The 16,994-nt window shown below is 41.6% G+C and overlaps 1 protein-coding gene across 2 annotated transcripts in view; it reads right to left on the bottom strand.

Annotated features, from left to right (window-relative positions):
* mTor (serine/threonine-protein kinase Tor) overlaps positions 1-16,994 on the bottom strand; it is a 175,131-nt gene that overhangs the window by 121,602 nt on the left and 36,535 nt on the right. For both annotated transcript variants that reach the window (XM_076208449.1, XM_076208450.1), the window contains exons 7-8: positions 13,639-13,840; positions 1,058-1,176 (exon numbers count right to left, since the gene is read on the bottom strand). In XM_076208449.1, coding sequence (XP_076064564.1) covers positions 1,058-1,176; positions 13,639-13,840 — 321 coding nt within the window. The remainder of the gene's footprint in view (positions 1-1,057; positions 1,177-13,638; positions 13,841-16,994) is intronic.

Below are 16,994 nucleotides of genomic sequence, written 5' to 3'. Positions count from 1 at the left end.
GTGAACAGCTGCCCAGGATGTAACACTTCACCCCATACCATACAACACATAATGGAAGACTGCATTATACACAATCATGCACGCAAACAACACAACATACACTCTTTAAAGGATTTGTGGGAAAACCCAGTTTCGGCTGTGGCCTTCCTTGAGGAGACGGGACTGCTCGGACAGACAGTCTAGGGAACGGACAACAACAACAACAACTTAATTTCACTTAATACTAATACATCTGCCTTCCATTTCACTAACACTAATATATCTATCTGTGCCATAACCATACACACTCAATAACCTAAACTTTAGGGTTCTGGTTGGGTTTCTTCCAGGCCTTATGCCTTGACTACTTATAGGATGAACATATAAGAGAGCTGGATCCATAGCCTCACAACTCTTCTCCACTTTGTCGTATTTTACAATGTACGTGGGAATCACAGTGGCAGAATTCCTTCCTCCCCTTACTACAGAGGATACAGGGGAAAATAAAAGGTATCTCCAAATTAGTAGTAAAGGACAGCACAAAAGAACAGAATAAAGGAGGGATAGTCATAGTGCAAAAAAAAGTAGCATAATTCCTCTACGAGTACAGGTTTTAATCCATAGGGTTACCTTATCACAGTCCTTAAAGCATTGGTTCCATGCTACTCTGCAAGTTACTTCTGCATGATAACATACAGTTAATACCCCAGTACAAGATATTAATACATACATATACCAACGGCTTTTTTTCCCTTACACAGGGGGTTGCCAAAAAGAAAAAGGCATAGAAACCACTCCCACCCATTCCATTCCCTACATATTCCACTCCCCACTGTGGTGGGGGAAAAGAATGCTACCACCAAGTCTTTAAAGAGGCGACAAAAAATGGGACAGGGGATGGAATTAGGAGTCCTGCTGTCTGTAGCCAAAAAAAAAAAAAAAAAAAAAAAAAAAAAAAAAAAAAAAAAAAAAAAAAAAAAAAAAAAAAAAAAAAAAAAAAAAAAAAAAAAAAAAAAAAAAAAGTAAAGTAAAGTAAAGTACAAGATATTAATAGATTAAGAAAATATTGTCTACTTACATTGCTCGTGAGGCATGACAGGGCAAAGTGGCTAGGAGGTCATGAGGAACATGGGAAGAACTACGACCAAGATTTGAACTGCTGCCCTTCCACCACTTCACCATACCAGCCATCCCATCCTGCAAGGAAGGATTCACTAAGTCCGTCTTACTTGTCAGAGTGAATGTTGGAACATAAACTCACATCAACATAAAGTGATTATGAAAATATATCTAACCCAAAAGGAGAAGAGATAGTAATCCATTTAAAAGGATAGCAAGAATGTGTAAGAGAAAGATCTATCTATATACCAAAAGGGTTCTTACCCCTCTTCAATACAAGTCAAATATTTACATACACACTAGCTGTCTGATGTATGCTGATGCATCACAATATGTGATGATGATGATATGGTTTAACGTCACACACTCCCCCCTATCGGGAGGCTAGGACGGTGCCCCTCACAGAGGGCTTTGTACATACATACATACATATACCAAGGCTTTTTCCCCCTTACAAGGGAGGTAGCCAAAAAGGGAAAGGCATAAAAACACTCCCACCCATTTCATCCCTACATACACTCCACACCCCTCCCACCCTCCCTCTCATCTGAGCACCTCCTGGATGACGGGTCATCCCTGCACCCTGCCCACCGCCCTGGGTCAGAAGCAGTGTCGCAAGACACAGCACATCCACAGCAAGGCCGCTTCATTTAATCAGGCTTTGTAGGGCTTTGTAGGGCTTTGTAGGGCTTTGTAGGGCTTTGTAGCATGGAATTAAATGAACCATGCCTTTGGTTCAACTTTGCCAGTGGCAGGATTTGAACCGCCCTCACCTCAACCTTCGCTGCAAGTAATGATGCCCTAACCCGCTTAGCCAGCACATTATAAGATATAAAGCTACAGCTGTTATACTCATTCTGTTTCTCCCAGAATTTTTACAACCACAGAAAACATGATCAAGCCTGTTCACAGAATATGGTGGTTGCAGGATCGTACCCGCATATAAAGAATATAATTAGGAAAACATTAACTATATGTATTAATTACTTACGGTTGGCACAGGTCCCATAGACAAAGGTAGGGGCCGGTAGGAACAATCGCGGCAAGCCGGGTACGCAAAAGTGTAAGTCCGTTTAGTCTAATTGTCCATAATGTCTTACGTACCTGTCTCCCTAGATTGTCTTACCGGCGTCTGGTGTGTCAATATGTAAGTAGTTAAGTATACGTTATGTTGGTAGGCAATGTACTAGTACCCAACTGGTGCTCCTAACAACTGACTGTACTGTGGTCGACTGCTGAATGACCAATCCGTTCTGCCGACGTCGGGCTGTCGTCCGCGCGCGCTCTACCTCCGAAAGCGTCGTTCATTTGTTTTGTGTTTTTAGTAGCTAGTTTAAATGACGTTACTGCACCCCTCCACCCTAAGTCAAAATATCTCTCCCTCCCTTTGATGCAAAAAAAATTTCCCCATTTAAAAATACTCCCATCCCTTCCCTTCCCCCCATTTTTAGTAAGTTACAAATCTAATCTCACAACAGGTCTCCTATCCCTAGAGGACCGTCGCAACTTAGGAGACAGGGAAGATATACTATTAGGTTTGACATTTTCTTGTCTAGATGGAGAAGGATGAGCTATCATAGTTGCTTCTGAAATAGGAAGTTTTGCAGGGGAACTAACTAAAGTAGTCACTGGTGAACTTTGTTCAGGTGGAGTAATTGTTCTAGTTATAATTTGGTCTTGATGCCTCTTTACTATCTTACCGGAAGGCACTGAACACTGATAGGACAAAGGACCAGTTTGTTTTATGACTGTAGAAGGGATCCACTTTGAACCATTAGGGACATAGTTGCGAATCATCACTGGTGATTCAGGTGAGAGGTGTATAAATCGAGGAGCGTTAGTATGTTCTTTCTTTTGTGGTTGCTGTTTCTTAGATACTCTAGAAGACCACCATCTGCAGGCCATAAAAGGTCCAGACACAAGCAGAGGCGTCTGCCAAACATCAACTCGGCTGGTGAGACACCAGTCGTAGAATGCGGAGTTAATCTATAATTAAATAAAAATCTATCCAGAGTATCCTGAATAGCTGACTTAGAGGTACATATGGCCTTCTTGAGAGTTTGTACCATTTTCTCTGCCAAACCATTGGTAGAAGGTTTGTATACTGCTGTAGTGATGTGCCTAATTCCTGAATTATTACAAAATTCTTTGAACTCCTGAGATATAAAACATGGACCATTGTCCGATACAATTGACACTGGAAGTCCAAATCTAGAAAAGGAATGTCGCAAGCACTTGATAGTTTCCTTACTTGTAGTACCAGAAGTAGGATAAACGTCCACCCACTTCGAGTGAGCGTCCACTATTACTAAAAAATAGCGACCATCTACAGGACCCGCATAGTCAACGTGAAGACGATGCCATGGGTGATCAGGCCATTCCCAAGGGTGTAGCTCTGCCTTAGAAGGCATAGTTCTGAGAGCTAAACACTCTTGACAAGAATTTGTCAATTCTTCCAAATCCTTATCCAAATCTGGCCACCAAACATAGCTTCGGGCAAGTTCCTTCATGCGTGATGAGCCTGAGTGACCCATGTGAAGTTCTTCCATTAGCCTAGCTCTCAATTTTGAAGGAACAACCACACGAGAACCCCACAAAACACAACCATCTTGGATTGAAAGTTCATCCCTTCTTCTGATAAAAGGAGTAAATTCCGAACTATTCAAAGTCTTAGTATTAGAAGGCCAACCTAATTCACAAAAGCGCATGACCTTCGATAGAGTAGGGTCTTTCCGAGTATGTTCTTTGATATCTCCACTACCTACGGGTGAAGATTCTAGAAAATGTACTAAGTTAGTCCAATCAGCGGGCACTGGAGTGGAATCTGTAGTAGACACCAAAGGAAGACGACTAAGTGCGTCAGCGGTACCAAGGAGTGCACCCGACCGATGACGTAATGTAAACTTATAAGCTTGGAGTAGCAATGACCAACGTTGGATTCGTCCTGAAGACATAGGCGGAATAATTTTATTAGGTGAAAAGATTCCTAACAAGGGTTTATGATCAGTAATAACATCAAAATTATTCTGACCCCACAAATAATTGTGAAATTTGCGCAAAGCATAGACAATGGCTAGTGCCTCTTTCTCTAGCTGAGCATAGTTTCGCTCTGAAGACGTTAGCGTGCTAGAGGCAAAACAGATAGGTCTCTCCTCACCATCAATTACATGACATAGTACAGCTCCTATACCATATGAGCTGCTATCAGCTACAACTACTAACAGTTGTTTTGGATCAAAATGCACCAGCACTTTTGATTTCAAAAGAGTCTCCTTACATGCGGAGAATGCAGATTCTTGTTCCTTACCCCAGACCCATGGAGTTTTAGCTTTTAGTAAGTTATTTAAAGGTGCCAACTTAGAGGAAGCTTGAGGTATAAACCTTCGGTAGAAGTTTAGTAGCCCTAGAAAGGATCTCAATTGAGAAACATTAGTAGGTGCAGGTGCATCTGCAATAGCCTGAACTTTATCCTTTGTAGGATGTATTCCTTCCTTATCTATCTTGTAACCCAAATATGTTACACATGGAACACCTAAAGTACTCTTCTCAATGCTCAACCTCAACCCAGCCGATTGAAGGGTTGCTAGGACTGTTCTTAGTCGTTCTCGGTGCTCAACCTCACTAGCCCCGGTGATTAGAATATCATCGAGATACACGAACACCCCCGGTAAATCTTTCAGGAGTTGCTCCATCGCCCGTTGGAAAATTCCAGGAGCTGCAGAAATCCCAAAACTCAACCTATTATATTGGAAAAGACCACGATGTGTGTTAATTACAGTGTACTTCTTAGAATCCTCGTCAAGGCATAGTTGAGCATATGCCTGAGACATGTCCAACTTTGAGAAAACTTTACCTCCACTTAATCCACTGATTAAATCATCAAGGGTCGGAATAGGGTAAGTGTCGAGTCTAGCAGCTCGATTTACAGTAAGTTTATAGTCTCCACACAACCGAATCTTACCATTAGTCTTCACTACTGGAACCACCGGTGCGGCCCAAGAACTATTAGTCACCGGAGAGATAATACCTTCTTCAAGGAGTCTGTCAATCTCCTGATCAATCTTAGCTCTGAGTGTGTACGGAACAGTACGTGCTTTACAAAACTTTGGTGGGACCGACTGATCAACCTCTATAGTGAACCGACGTTCCTTATAGCAACCTAACCCCTCTGAAAAGAGTTCAGGAAAATCATGCAACATAGACGTAGCAATAGCAGAACCAGCTGAGAGTTTATTAGCATCCTTTAACAGGCCTAGCCTCCTCATGAGAACTCTACCCATTAACTCTACCCATTAAACATGGACCTTTCCCTTCGACTACAACCAACTTTGTCGCATCTACTGAGGAACCATCTTCAAGTTTAGCAGAGACAGTTATGTCTCCCAATACCTTTAGAGGTGTACCTCCATACGCATTCACCACTGTAAGAGATGCATTTAGCGGAGGACGTTCTGATTCCACAGGCCAAAAACCCTCATACTGACATCGAGGCATTAAAGAGCAAGTAGCGCCTGTGTCCATCTCCATAGGAACACGCACTGAATCTAGGGTGACATCCACCATGATAGGCTCGTCACTTACATTCTCTGAAATAACATATACATATTCATAACTGGAATCAACTGAGGACTCCGTGGGCAACTCGTTACAGTCAGTAAAGTTTACGTTACTCTTCGACGGAGTAGTCTTAGACTTCGATGTGTAACACATCTTCTTAAGGTGCCCCTTCTGTTTACACAAATGACATGAAGCATTCTTGAAAGGACAATCACGCTTCCAATGCAACTTACCACACCCTGAACAAGGAGTCTTAGGAACATTAGACATATTTCTAGCACTGGAAACATTAGTGGATTTTGTCTTACTATAAGGATAGCTCTTAGAAACTGTACTAGAATTAGGATTTGAGGTGGAAGTCTTCTTAGTAACCGGCTGCTTACTAGGTACATAATGAACTGAGCCACTAGCCATAGCTTGAACATCCTTCGATGCCGTCTCCCTAGCTGTAGCCATACTAACAGCTTTCTCAAAGGTTAACTCAGACTCAGTCAACAATACTTGCTGAATCTTATCACTAGCAAGACCCATTACAAATCTATCACGTAGCATCTGAGATAACGTTGTCCCAAACTCACAAGTGTGGGCAAGAGCTTTCAACGCAGCTACGAAATCCTTTACGGACTCATTAGACTTCTGGGCACGAGAATAGAATTTATAGCGTTCATAGATAAGAACAGGCGTAGGTTTGAAGTGTGCCCTAAGCGTATCAAGAACTTTATCTAAAGCACTCTCTTCCGGTTTTGCAGGATCAAATCCCTAGCCAATCCAAAGATTTTAGGTCCCGCCAACGTGAAGAATGCAGCCACCTTCTTTGCGTCACCCACATCATTAGCAACAAAATACATTTTAATTCTACTGACATACGAATCAAAATCCTCCTCCGACTCATTGTACGGTTCAATTGAACCAACCCTATTAGCCATGGTTAGCCAAGAACAAAGAACTTCACCAAACCAGAGAAAACAAGAAAACTAACCTCAACATAGATTAGACTATAGTCACACCTAACCTTAGAAAACTGCAAAATTACCTCATCACAAAAAAAAACTGAACAATAGCATAAGTATGTACAAATAGGCCTAATAGCAATTGCAATGAATAACAGAAATAGCTTCGCAATACAAAAGGTTACAATAAAACGCAATTGTAAGGACGCAATAAATGTAAACAAAATATTAGCGCAGGTAAGATAGATATGCGGTTTTAGAATAGCCTAGCTTGCCCACAAAATTCCACTAGCTGACCTATAGCAATTTTCCAATACGTTAACTATACTAAGTCTAAGGTATCAGCACGAAGTTTCCTACTTAGGGTATCAATCCCGTCTCGTCGCCAATTTATATGCAGGATCGTACCCGCATATAAAGAATATAATTAGGAAAACATTAACTATATGTATTAATTACTTACGGTTGGCACAGGTCCCATAGAAAAAGGTAGGGGCCGGTAGGAACAATCGCGGCAAGCCGGGTACGCAAAAGTGTAAGTCCGTTTAGTCATAATCGTCCATAATGTCTTACGTACCTGTCTCCCTAGATTGTCTTACCGGTGTCTGGTGTGTCAATATGTAAGTAGTTAAGTATACGTTATGTTGGTAGGCAATGTACTAGTACCCAACTGGTGCTCCTAACAACTGACTGTACTGTGGTCGACTGCTGAATGACCAATCCGTTCTGCCGACGTCGGGCTGTCGTCCGCGCGCGCTCTACCTCCAAAAGCGTCGTTCATTTGTTTTGTGTTTTTAGTAGCTAGTTTAAATGACGTTACTGCAGTGGTCACTCAGCTACAACTAAAAAATAAATATAACCAGGATGCTGAGGTCCAGGAGGTGCCAAGATAAGAGGGAGAGAGGAGGGTGGAGGGGAGTGGAATATATAGGAAATGAAATGGGTGGGAGTGGTTGCCATGCCTTTTTCTTTTCGGCTACCCCCTGTGTAGGGGGAAAAAGCCTTTGGGATATGTATGTAGGATGCCGATACTGACATCCTTGTAAACTCACTCATGGCTCAAGATGCCTATGTAAGCATCATCATATTCTAGTAGTAAAGGGAGGTAGCCAACCAAGGACCTGCTCCTCACCCATCCCACACCTACTTATCACCTATTTGGTTTTCCCTATTATCTTTGTTCCTTGTGGATCAAAAGCCATCCCTACCCCTACCCCACTGCCTAGGTCAAAAGCAATGCAGCACAACACAGAATATCCACAGCAGGGCCAGACAGCTGAGGCTGGTTTACCCCCACCAGTTCATCACATGGTGACCCTCCCTCCTTATCCATTCATGAGCAATTTGAGGAGACTAGGAGAAATCCCTTCAGGCTGTGTCAATCTACCTTCCCTTTACAACTCTCTACTCACACCTATCTCTTGATCTCGCCCTTCCTTATTCAAAAGACATTCCCCTTTTACCCAAGACACATTTATTTTCAGCCTCCTACTCTCATAGCCTCCCAAACTCTGCCACTGCCTCAGTCTATCTTCAGACTCAGTTACAAGCTCTAAGTCATTGGCAAATGAAAACTGATTCACCTCATACTTCTTTCCCCTCTCATCTACTAGCTCCATACACCTGCCAACACCCTTATATATAATTTCAACACCACCTCATCCATATACATCTTGAAAAACCATGGTGACATTGTATAAACCTAGTATAGCCCTACCTTCACCTTATACTACTCTCTTTAATCCCTACTCTTATACAAGCTAAACTACACATGTAAAAACTATTGACTGACTTCAACAGACTTCCCCTATCCATACATCTAGAGTACATCCCTTAATGCCTCTGTCAACCATGTCATGCACTTTCTGTGAATCTATAAAATTCCAAAAGATATCCATACTTTGTCTTACAAAAAGTGGTAACCAGGAGTATAATAGGAAGAGTTAGGGATGTACTTGTTCTAGAGGGAGCGAATGGGGGAATATCAGATAATTTTTTGGTGGAAGGTAAGTTGAGAGTGGAGAATAGGTGGAGAAAGAGGAAAAGGGCAGAAGGTAGGGAGGTACTTAGAGTGAACTGCTTAAATGAGAAAGAAAAGGAGGAGTATAAGAAGAAGCTGAGAGAGGAGTGGGAGGGAGTGAAGGATAGAGTAGAACTAGGAGTGGAGGAGGATTGGGGATGGTTCAAAGAGGGAATAACAAGGTGTGAAAAGATGGTGTGTGGAAAAAGGAGGACAGGAGGAAATAGAAGGAAAGGTAGAGAGTGGTGGGAAGAGGAAGTGAAGAAGGGTGTAGAAGAGAAGAAGCAGACTTTCATAGATTGGTTACATATTAGGACAAGGGAATTGTATGAGAGGTACAAAGTAAAGAGAAGAGATGTAAAGCACAAGGTAAAGGAGGCAAAGAGGAGAGCAGATGTGAAATGAGGGAAGAGTATGACAGAATATTCTAAAGTAATAAAAAAATGTTTTGGAGAGAAAATAAGAGAGGAAGAGGAGGCAAATTAAGTAGAGACAAAAAGATAAAAGGTGCAGATGGAGAGATGATAATGGAAGAGAAGGCAGAGCGAGGAAGATGGGCAGAGTATTTTAGGGAGTTGCTAAAAGTGAAGGAGGATAGGGTGGGAAAGGTAGTTGTAGTGGGAAGCACTAAGAAAATGAGAGTGATGAGTGAGGAAAATGGAAGAAAATAAGGAAAGATGAAGTGAAAGCAGCTGTTAAGATGATGAGAGCAGGTAAGGCACCTGGGTTGGATGGTTGCCATGCAGAATGTCTGAAAAAAGGAGGTATAGTTATGGTGGACTGGCTGGTGAGGTTATTTAATGTTTGCTGGAGAGAGGGTAGTGCCAGAGGACTGGAGGAGTGCCTGTATAGTTCCACTTTACAAGGAAAGGGGGACTAGTGTGAGTGTAGTAGTTTCAGAGGGATCAGTTTGTTAAGTGTAGCTGGAAAGGCTTATGGGAGATTCTTGATTGAGAGGATTAGGAGAGGAACAGAGGGAGTAATTGGTGAGGAAGAGTGTGGGTTTAGGACAGGTAGGGGTTGTGTAGATCAGATTTTTGTGGTAAGACAGACATGTGAGAAAGCTATAGGAAAAGGTAAGGATGTTTTTTGGTCTTTTATGGATTTGGAAAAGGCTTATGACAGGGTCAACAGGAAGGCACTGTGGGAGGTTATGCAGATATATGGGATAGGAGGAAAGCTGTTAGGAGCAATCAAGAGTTTTTACGATAGTAGAACTTGTGTTAGGATTAGAAATGGAAAGAGTGAGTGGTTCAAGGTAAAGGTAGGACTTCATCAGGGATGTGTTATGTCACCCTGGCTGTTCAATTTATAGATGGATGTGGTGGTGCAAGAGGTGAATGCAAGGGTAGTGGGTCAGGGATTGGAGTTGGAGAAAGAAAATAGAGAAAAGTGGGAGATAAGCCAGTTGTTGTTTGCTGATGACACTGTGCTTGTAGCAGGATCAGAGGAGGGATTGAGGAAGTTAGTGACAGAGTTTGAGAAGATGTGTGAAATAGGGAAGCTAAAGATAAATGTGGGTAAAAGTAAGGTGATGAGATGTACAAGGGGAGAGAATGGCAGCAGGCTGGAAGTGAGTACTAAGGGAAAGTGACTGGAGGAAGTGGATAGTTTTAGATACTTTGGTGCGAATGTGGCAGGAAAGGGAGGAGTGGAGGTGGAGGTAAAATGAAGATTGAGAGAAGCGAGTAAATGCCTTGGGGGATTAAAAATGGTAATGAGAAATAGACATCTGGGAATGGATCCTTAGAGGAGATTGTATGAAGGAGTGATTGTACTAACAGCACTGTATGGGGCAGAAAAATGGAGCATAAGAGAGGAAGAGAGAAGGAGTTTGAATATGTTTGAGATGAAATGCCTGAGATGTATGATTGGGGTTACTAGGCTAAATAGAGCGAGAAATGAGGAGGTGAGGAGGAGAACAGGGGTGGAAAGGGAGTTGGGAAATAGGGTGGATGAAAGAGTATTAGGATGGTTTGGACACATGGAAAGAACGAGTGAAGAAAGATTAGTAAAAGAGGTGTGGAAGGCAGAGGTGGAAGGAGTGAACATTAGGGAGCATCCTAGGATGAGATGGATGGATGGATGAGGTAAAAGGGGCATTACAAAAGAGAGGAATGTCTGTTGAGGAAGGATGGGAGATGACACAAGATAGGGGTGAATGGAGAATGGTTGTGTATGGATGATGCTGTGATACATGAGGGGAAGTGGGTGGGGGAGTATGTATGAGAAATAAATTGATGCAGCCCAAAGGAATTTCTCCCCCCTCTTCTCCTTTTCTGCATGAGGGGATAGAGATGGGGGTCGCCGAATTAATGAAGCGGCCTTGCTATGGATGTGCTGTGTCTTGTAACACTCCTTCTAACCCAGGGCAGTGGACAAGATGCAGGGATGACCCATCATCCAGGAGGTGCCAAGATAACAGGGAGGGAGGAGGGTGGAAGTGGAGTATGTAGGGGATGGAATGGGTGGGAGTGGTTTCTTTGCCTGTCTTTTGGCTACCTCCCATGTAAGGGGGAAAAAGCCTTTGGTATATGTGTGTATGCATGTACAAAAAGCTATCTTATCTATGATTTTATGCCTTTTCCTTTTTGGCTACCTCCCTTGTAAGGGGGAAAAAGCCTTGGTATATGTATGTATATGTATGATCTATGAACTCACTTCTTTCCTGAACCCATATTACACTTCCCCCCAATTACTCCCCTTGTTTCCCTCCTTATCCTCTCATTAAACACCTCAACTTACCTGACCAACTATACCAACTTACCAATTATACTTCAGAGATTCTCTTGAAAACCACTACATTCATATTTGTCCCCCTTCCCTGGTATAGTGAAACTATACATATTCTCTTCCAGTCCACAGGAATACTTCCTTCACTTAGGCATACATTAAACGATCTCATTAGCCAATCTACCATAACTCTTCCCTTTAACAGACAAACCCAGGTACCTTGCCAGCTCTTATTGCTTTCAAGGCTCTTTGTAGCTCCACTTTTCTTATATTCTCCTCTCCCATCACATGCATCTTCCTGGCATCTCCCACTGATGCAAACCTTCCCTATCCTCCAATAATTCAACAAATGTTAAACAATTAGACAACTTTATGGATGGGGATGACAGGTGGTGATGGATATGGAGCTGCCTAGTGTAGGCCTTTTAGTCTCTTGCAGTCTCCTTTATTCTTATGTTATGTTCTTAAATACTTGACCCATCTTCCCCTCACTGGCTTCAGTTCCATTAGCATCTGTCCATCTACATCTTTTACTTTCTATCTGACCAGCCCTCACTCTATTCACTTCTTTTCAAAGCATCTTCATTCTTTTCAAAATTCTCCATCAAATGCTTACTCAACCTTACATCTGCTCTCCTTTCAGCTTCCCTCACTCACTCACTCATTCCAATGGTGGTCGGGCCACTTGCTGACCCCTCACCACTAGCACCAAATGCCTCCAGACTCTACGGTCCTGTGCCACTGTCATCCAATCCCGGACATCTGATCCAGCCTTTTCCAGGTCTTCCTTTGCATTTTGCTTCCACCCTCCTTCTATGATTTTCATATGCTTCCCTAGTTCTACTTTGCAATCAATTTTCATGTTTACTTTTTTCAACCACCAACACCTTCACCTCTTCCTCCCACCTGTCCTTCTGTTCTCTTCCATTCCCCTCATTCCATATAATTTTTTTTGCACATTTTACCACTTCCTCCTTTAGATACACCTGTTCTTGTTCTTTTTTTGTTCTTCACTAGCTCCCATAGTTCTTTCAGTTCCTTCTTTTGTTTTTCTCTCTTCTTTTCATAAAATTTGTTCTCCTGCAGCACTTCTTTCCTTCCCTCTCTTTTCTTTCCCTCTTTACCTCCATTCTCAATTTCTATTCCACCATATAATGATCTGACAATCCACCATCCTCTCTGAATAGATTTATGTCCAGGAACTCTTCTAATCCTCCTTCTAGGTACCACTACACAGTCCATCAATGCCCTCCCAACTAATCTCCCACCCACCACCCTGGCACATCTATACTTATACTTGTCTCTTTCCTTAAAATATGTTCACTATCTCAGTTCCCTTTCAATACACATATCTAACATCTAGCCTCCTTTGTCCCCTTGTCACTCCTAATATTCTCCTCATTATGTTTTTAAATTCCAACTCTTCCTTCCCTTTCAGTTTTTTCACTCAACAATAACATATTTTTCTTCTCATAAACATATTACCAACCTTTTCCCTTTCATTCTTATTTGTACCACATAAACACATTTAACGACCCAATTACTAGGGGTCTGGTTAGAGCCTTTCCTCTTTGACTCTGTTATACTTTGAATTTTCTTAGAAGAAAAATATAGTGGGGAATCCTTAATCCTGTCCCATATAATTGCTACTATAACACCTATGAGAACACAGTGGTGGCATTCTTCCCTCCTAACCCCAAGAGGATCAAAGAAGAACAAGGTAATCCTAGAAGTGGAAAAGAATAGGTTCAAATAGACAAATAATTTGTGGCACTAATCCATAGAAGTGACCTAAACATAGTCACTAAATTTGTGACTGCATGTCACCATGCAATCAATACCCCATAATTAGAAAAAATCAAAATAGATACATAAATAAATAGATAAATACATACATATATACCAAACACTTCTTCACCCCCTCATAGGAGGTAGCCAGTCAAAATCATAAATCCACTCCCACCCATTTCATCCCCACCTACTCCACTCCCATTCACCACCCCTCCCTCCCTCTTTTCTTGGCTCTTCCTGGATGACAGGTCATCCGTGCATCTCACCCACTGCCCTGGATCAGAAGCAATGTAGTAAGACACAGCACATCCACAGCAATAAATACAATAACAATAATAATAATATCAATAGCAAAAATAATGACAAAAGGGCAGCTATATACATAAAAAAACAAGCATCTATAATGCATTATCCTTCTCCAAAAGCAATACCACTGCAACACTACTCTACCACTTGTATTTTGTGTGTAAAACTATGATGACAGCAAACCTTCTTTGGAGATGCAGTCTGGTAATGAGTCAGGTGGCGAAGCTGCAGAACCAGTCGCTCCCATTCGTTGTTGCTGCACCTAAGTAATTCGTTCAGCACCAGAAGTGATCCATGTACTCGGTCTTCACGGGTCAGCCCCTTGTCCTTACTGGCATTGGTCTCTTCAAAACCAGCACAAACCTCAACTAGGCACTGTTTATACCTGGAAGAATCATCACCCAAAGACAGTGAATTATATTCCATCAGATTGGAAAATGATGTATGGACATTTCCTAAGCCAGAGCAGAATTTGAAAGGAATATCAGAAAAAAAAAAGTTAATCAAGTCTTACTCCTTTGCTCTGGTGGTAATTCTTTACATATATACATACATATACCAAAAGGTCCTTTCTCCCTTGTAAGGGGGTTAGCCAAATCAAAGCATATGCCCACCCTTCACTTGTCCCATACACAGTCAAAACCTATTTGTTGTCTCTCCCATCTTAACTCCTTGTGTATAAAGAGTCATCTTTGTCCTCAACCCACTACTCAAGATATAGCACTTCTAAAGCAAGGTCCAATGGCCAAAACTGTTTTACCCCAACATTCATTCAAGAATCTACAAAGTAATCAATCTGTTGCACCAATCAATGAAAGTGGTCTTCGATTACATGGATAACGAGATGGTTAAGAAAATAATAACTATATTGATAAGACCGAAACTAGAATATGCTATATCAATGTGGGCACCAAGCACAAAGAAAAACACAAAGAAATTAGAAAGAATACAAAGAGCGGCAACAAAGATGGCACCCACACTATCAAATTTGACATATGAAGAAAGATTGGAGAAATTACAGCTGTCAACATTGGAGCAGAGAAGGGAAAGAGGAGACTTGTTGACCATCTTCAGAATTATGAGAGGGATGGAAGTTCTCAATAGAGATGACCTATTGAAATGGGACGTGAGAGAAACAAGAGGACACGATAAGAAGCTAAAGAAGGACAGTTACAGAAGAGACCTGAAAAAGAACAGTTTCCCACACAGAGTGATCGATGTCTAGAACAAACTAAACGGTGAAACAGTGAATGCCAGAACTATACACGAGTTCAAGAATAAACTGGATGTGGAGAGATACGAAAACGGGTCACAACGATCATAGCTCCCATCCCGTAAAATACAACTATGTAAATACAACTAGGTAAAATACACCAAAGTCCCTAGTCCGTAATCAATAATGGCAAGTTGATTAAACTCACATATTAGATAGCTGAATGTGTGTTGCATGTTGAGATTTGTCTCAATTGTGTAGGACTAGTAAACAAAAAAATTCTTTGCATGAAATATGGTTACCCATATTCAAAATTTACAGTATGTTTTATTCACCTAAGTGAAGGTGATGAGGGGAAGATGAGTTAGAGCAGCAGTTCTCAACCTTTTTGTTCCTAGGCCCTCTGCTTATGGAATGCTGTTTGCAAAGTTCCTGGAGATCTTTTCAACGCTGAATAAAATCGTTTTGCATCCACTAACAGCTGCAAGTTTCTGGACTGTGTGCCCTCTTAAGAGGTTTCCTGGATGTTTCAGACACCTCAGAACCCAGGTTGAGAACTCCTGGGTTAGAGTATTTTAGAGATTTTTTGAATGTGGAGGAGGATAGGAAGGGGTTGACAGTGGGAGGCGCTATGAAAATAAATATGAAGGAGGAAAATGGAAGGAGCTTTGAAAATGATAAGAGCTGTCAAGGCACCTGGGTTGGATGGGTGTCATATGGAGTATCTATAAGAAAAGGGAAGACTGGCTAGTAAGGTCATTTAATGTACAAGTAGTTCTTAATTTACAAGAGTTTATTCTGGGTGAAGTAGGTTTTCTGAGATTGATGAAATAATATATTTTATTTGAATTATATGGTTTCTTTAAAATTAACAGGAGCTGGGTCCAATTTTTTTTACTTCATTCATGCAAAATCACGTCCTACCCCCCCACCCCATCCTGCTGAAATTATTTATTAAGTCAAAATGCAGCTTAACCCCTTCGATACGGTGATGCCTACATAGGCGTCACGAGGAGCAAGTGGGTACACGAGGATGCCGACGTCGGCGTCTTGATTATATTTATTGTAGTCGTACCTGCGTGACCCCCATACTCTGTAAACTGGCTTCATCATATTTTCTATGGTTATCAAAATTCACGGGTGAAAGAGAACGAGCGATAGAGCAGTGACTTCATTTTTTATGATGCGAGTATTATGATGCAACATCGCACGTCTGGCAGCTAATGCTGCCAGACATGCGATGTGGCCCATATTGAAGGGGTTAAGAAGGAAAATAACTGAGTCTTCCCTGATAAAATATTTCCCTAATTTCAATATTTCTTATGGTCAATGGTCACCTGACTGCATTACCACCTCAGCTGTCAATCAACTACTACCTTCTTTACTCCAAGTGGACAAAAACTCACAAGACCTGCGGAGCGTCATTCACATAACCGGAGCTATCCCCTTGTTCCTACTTTTCACCTCACATTTTTTGTATATATGTATATGTCTTCTACTATGTACTCAATCTGCTGAAGAGGGTCACAGTTAGTGATAGAAATATCCAGAATTTTTTACGTTAGTGTCTTCTTTTCTGACAGTGGGATAAAAGTTTATTTTACTAAAGTGCTATGACATTACTTTATGTTGCACACATATGTTTTACTAGTGCACATAAAGAAAAAATGTGTGCACAAAAGGTTTTCAAATGATATTAAAATCCATTCAATAAAGAAGTTCCACCCAAACATCAACTTATAAATTCTCCAATTTTTTTCCCAAATGAAATGACTTTCCCACTGCCATGGGTGCGCGCACACAGAGAAGGCAAAGTTTGCACACAAGCAAAATTCTGCTCAGACTCACAGCAAAAAATTTAAGGAAACATTGCTCCCAACCCCCCCACCATCCTCCAGCATGCATCACAGCATCATCTATACACAACCATTCTCCACTCACCCCTATCTTCTGTCTTCTCCCTTCCTTCCTCAACAGACAATCCCCCCCTTTGTCAACACCCCTTTTGCCCCATCCATCCATCCATCTCATCTTTGGTCAACCCCCCATGTTCACTCCATCCACCTCTGCCTTCCACTACTCTTTTACTAATCTTTCTTCACTTATTCTTTCCATAAGTCCAAGCCATCCCAATACTCTTTTATTAACCCTATCTCCCAACTCCTTTTCCAATCCTACTCTCCTCCTCATCTCCTAATTTCTTACATTATCCAGCCTAGTAACCCCTATCATACTTCTCAGGCATTTCATCTCAAACACATTTAAAATCTTCCTCTCTTATGTTCCATGTTTCTGCACCATATAGTGCTGTTGGCACAATCACCTC

Source organism: Oratosquilla oratoria, chromosome 25, assembly GCF_046742065.1.
Source record: "Oratosquilla oratoria isolate Oo_2021 chromosome 25, ASM4674206v1, whole genome shotgun sequence".
NCBI lineage: Eukaryota > Metazoa > Arthropoda > Malacostraca > Stomatopoda > Squillidae > Oratosquilla > Oratosquilla oratoria.
The sequence above is the reverse complement of the archived record's forward strand: the minus strand, read 5'-3'. Positions and strand labels throughout refer to the sequence as shown.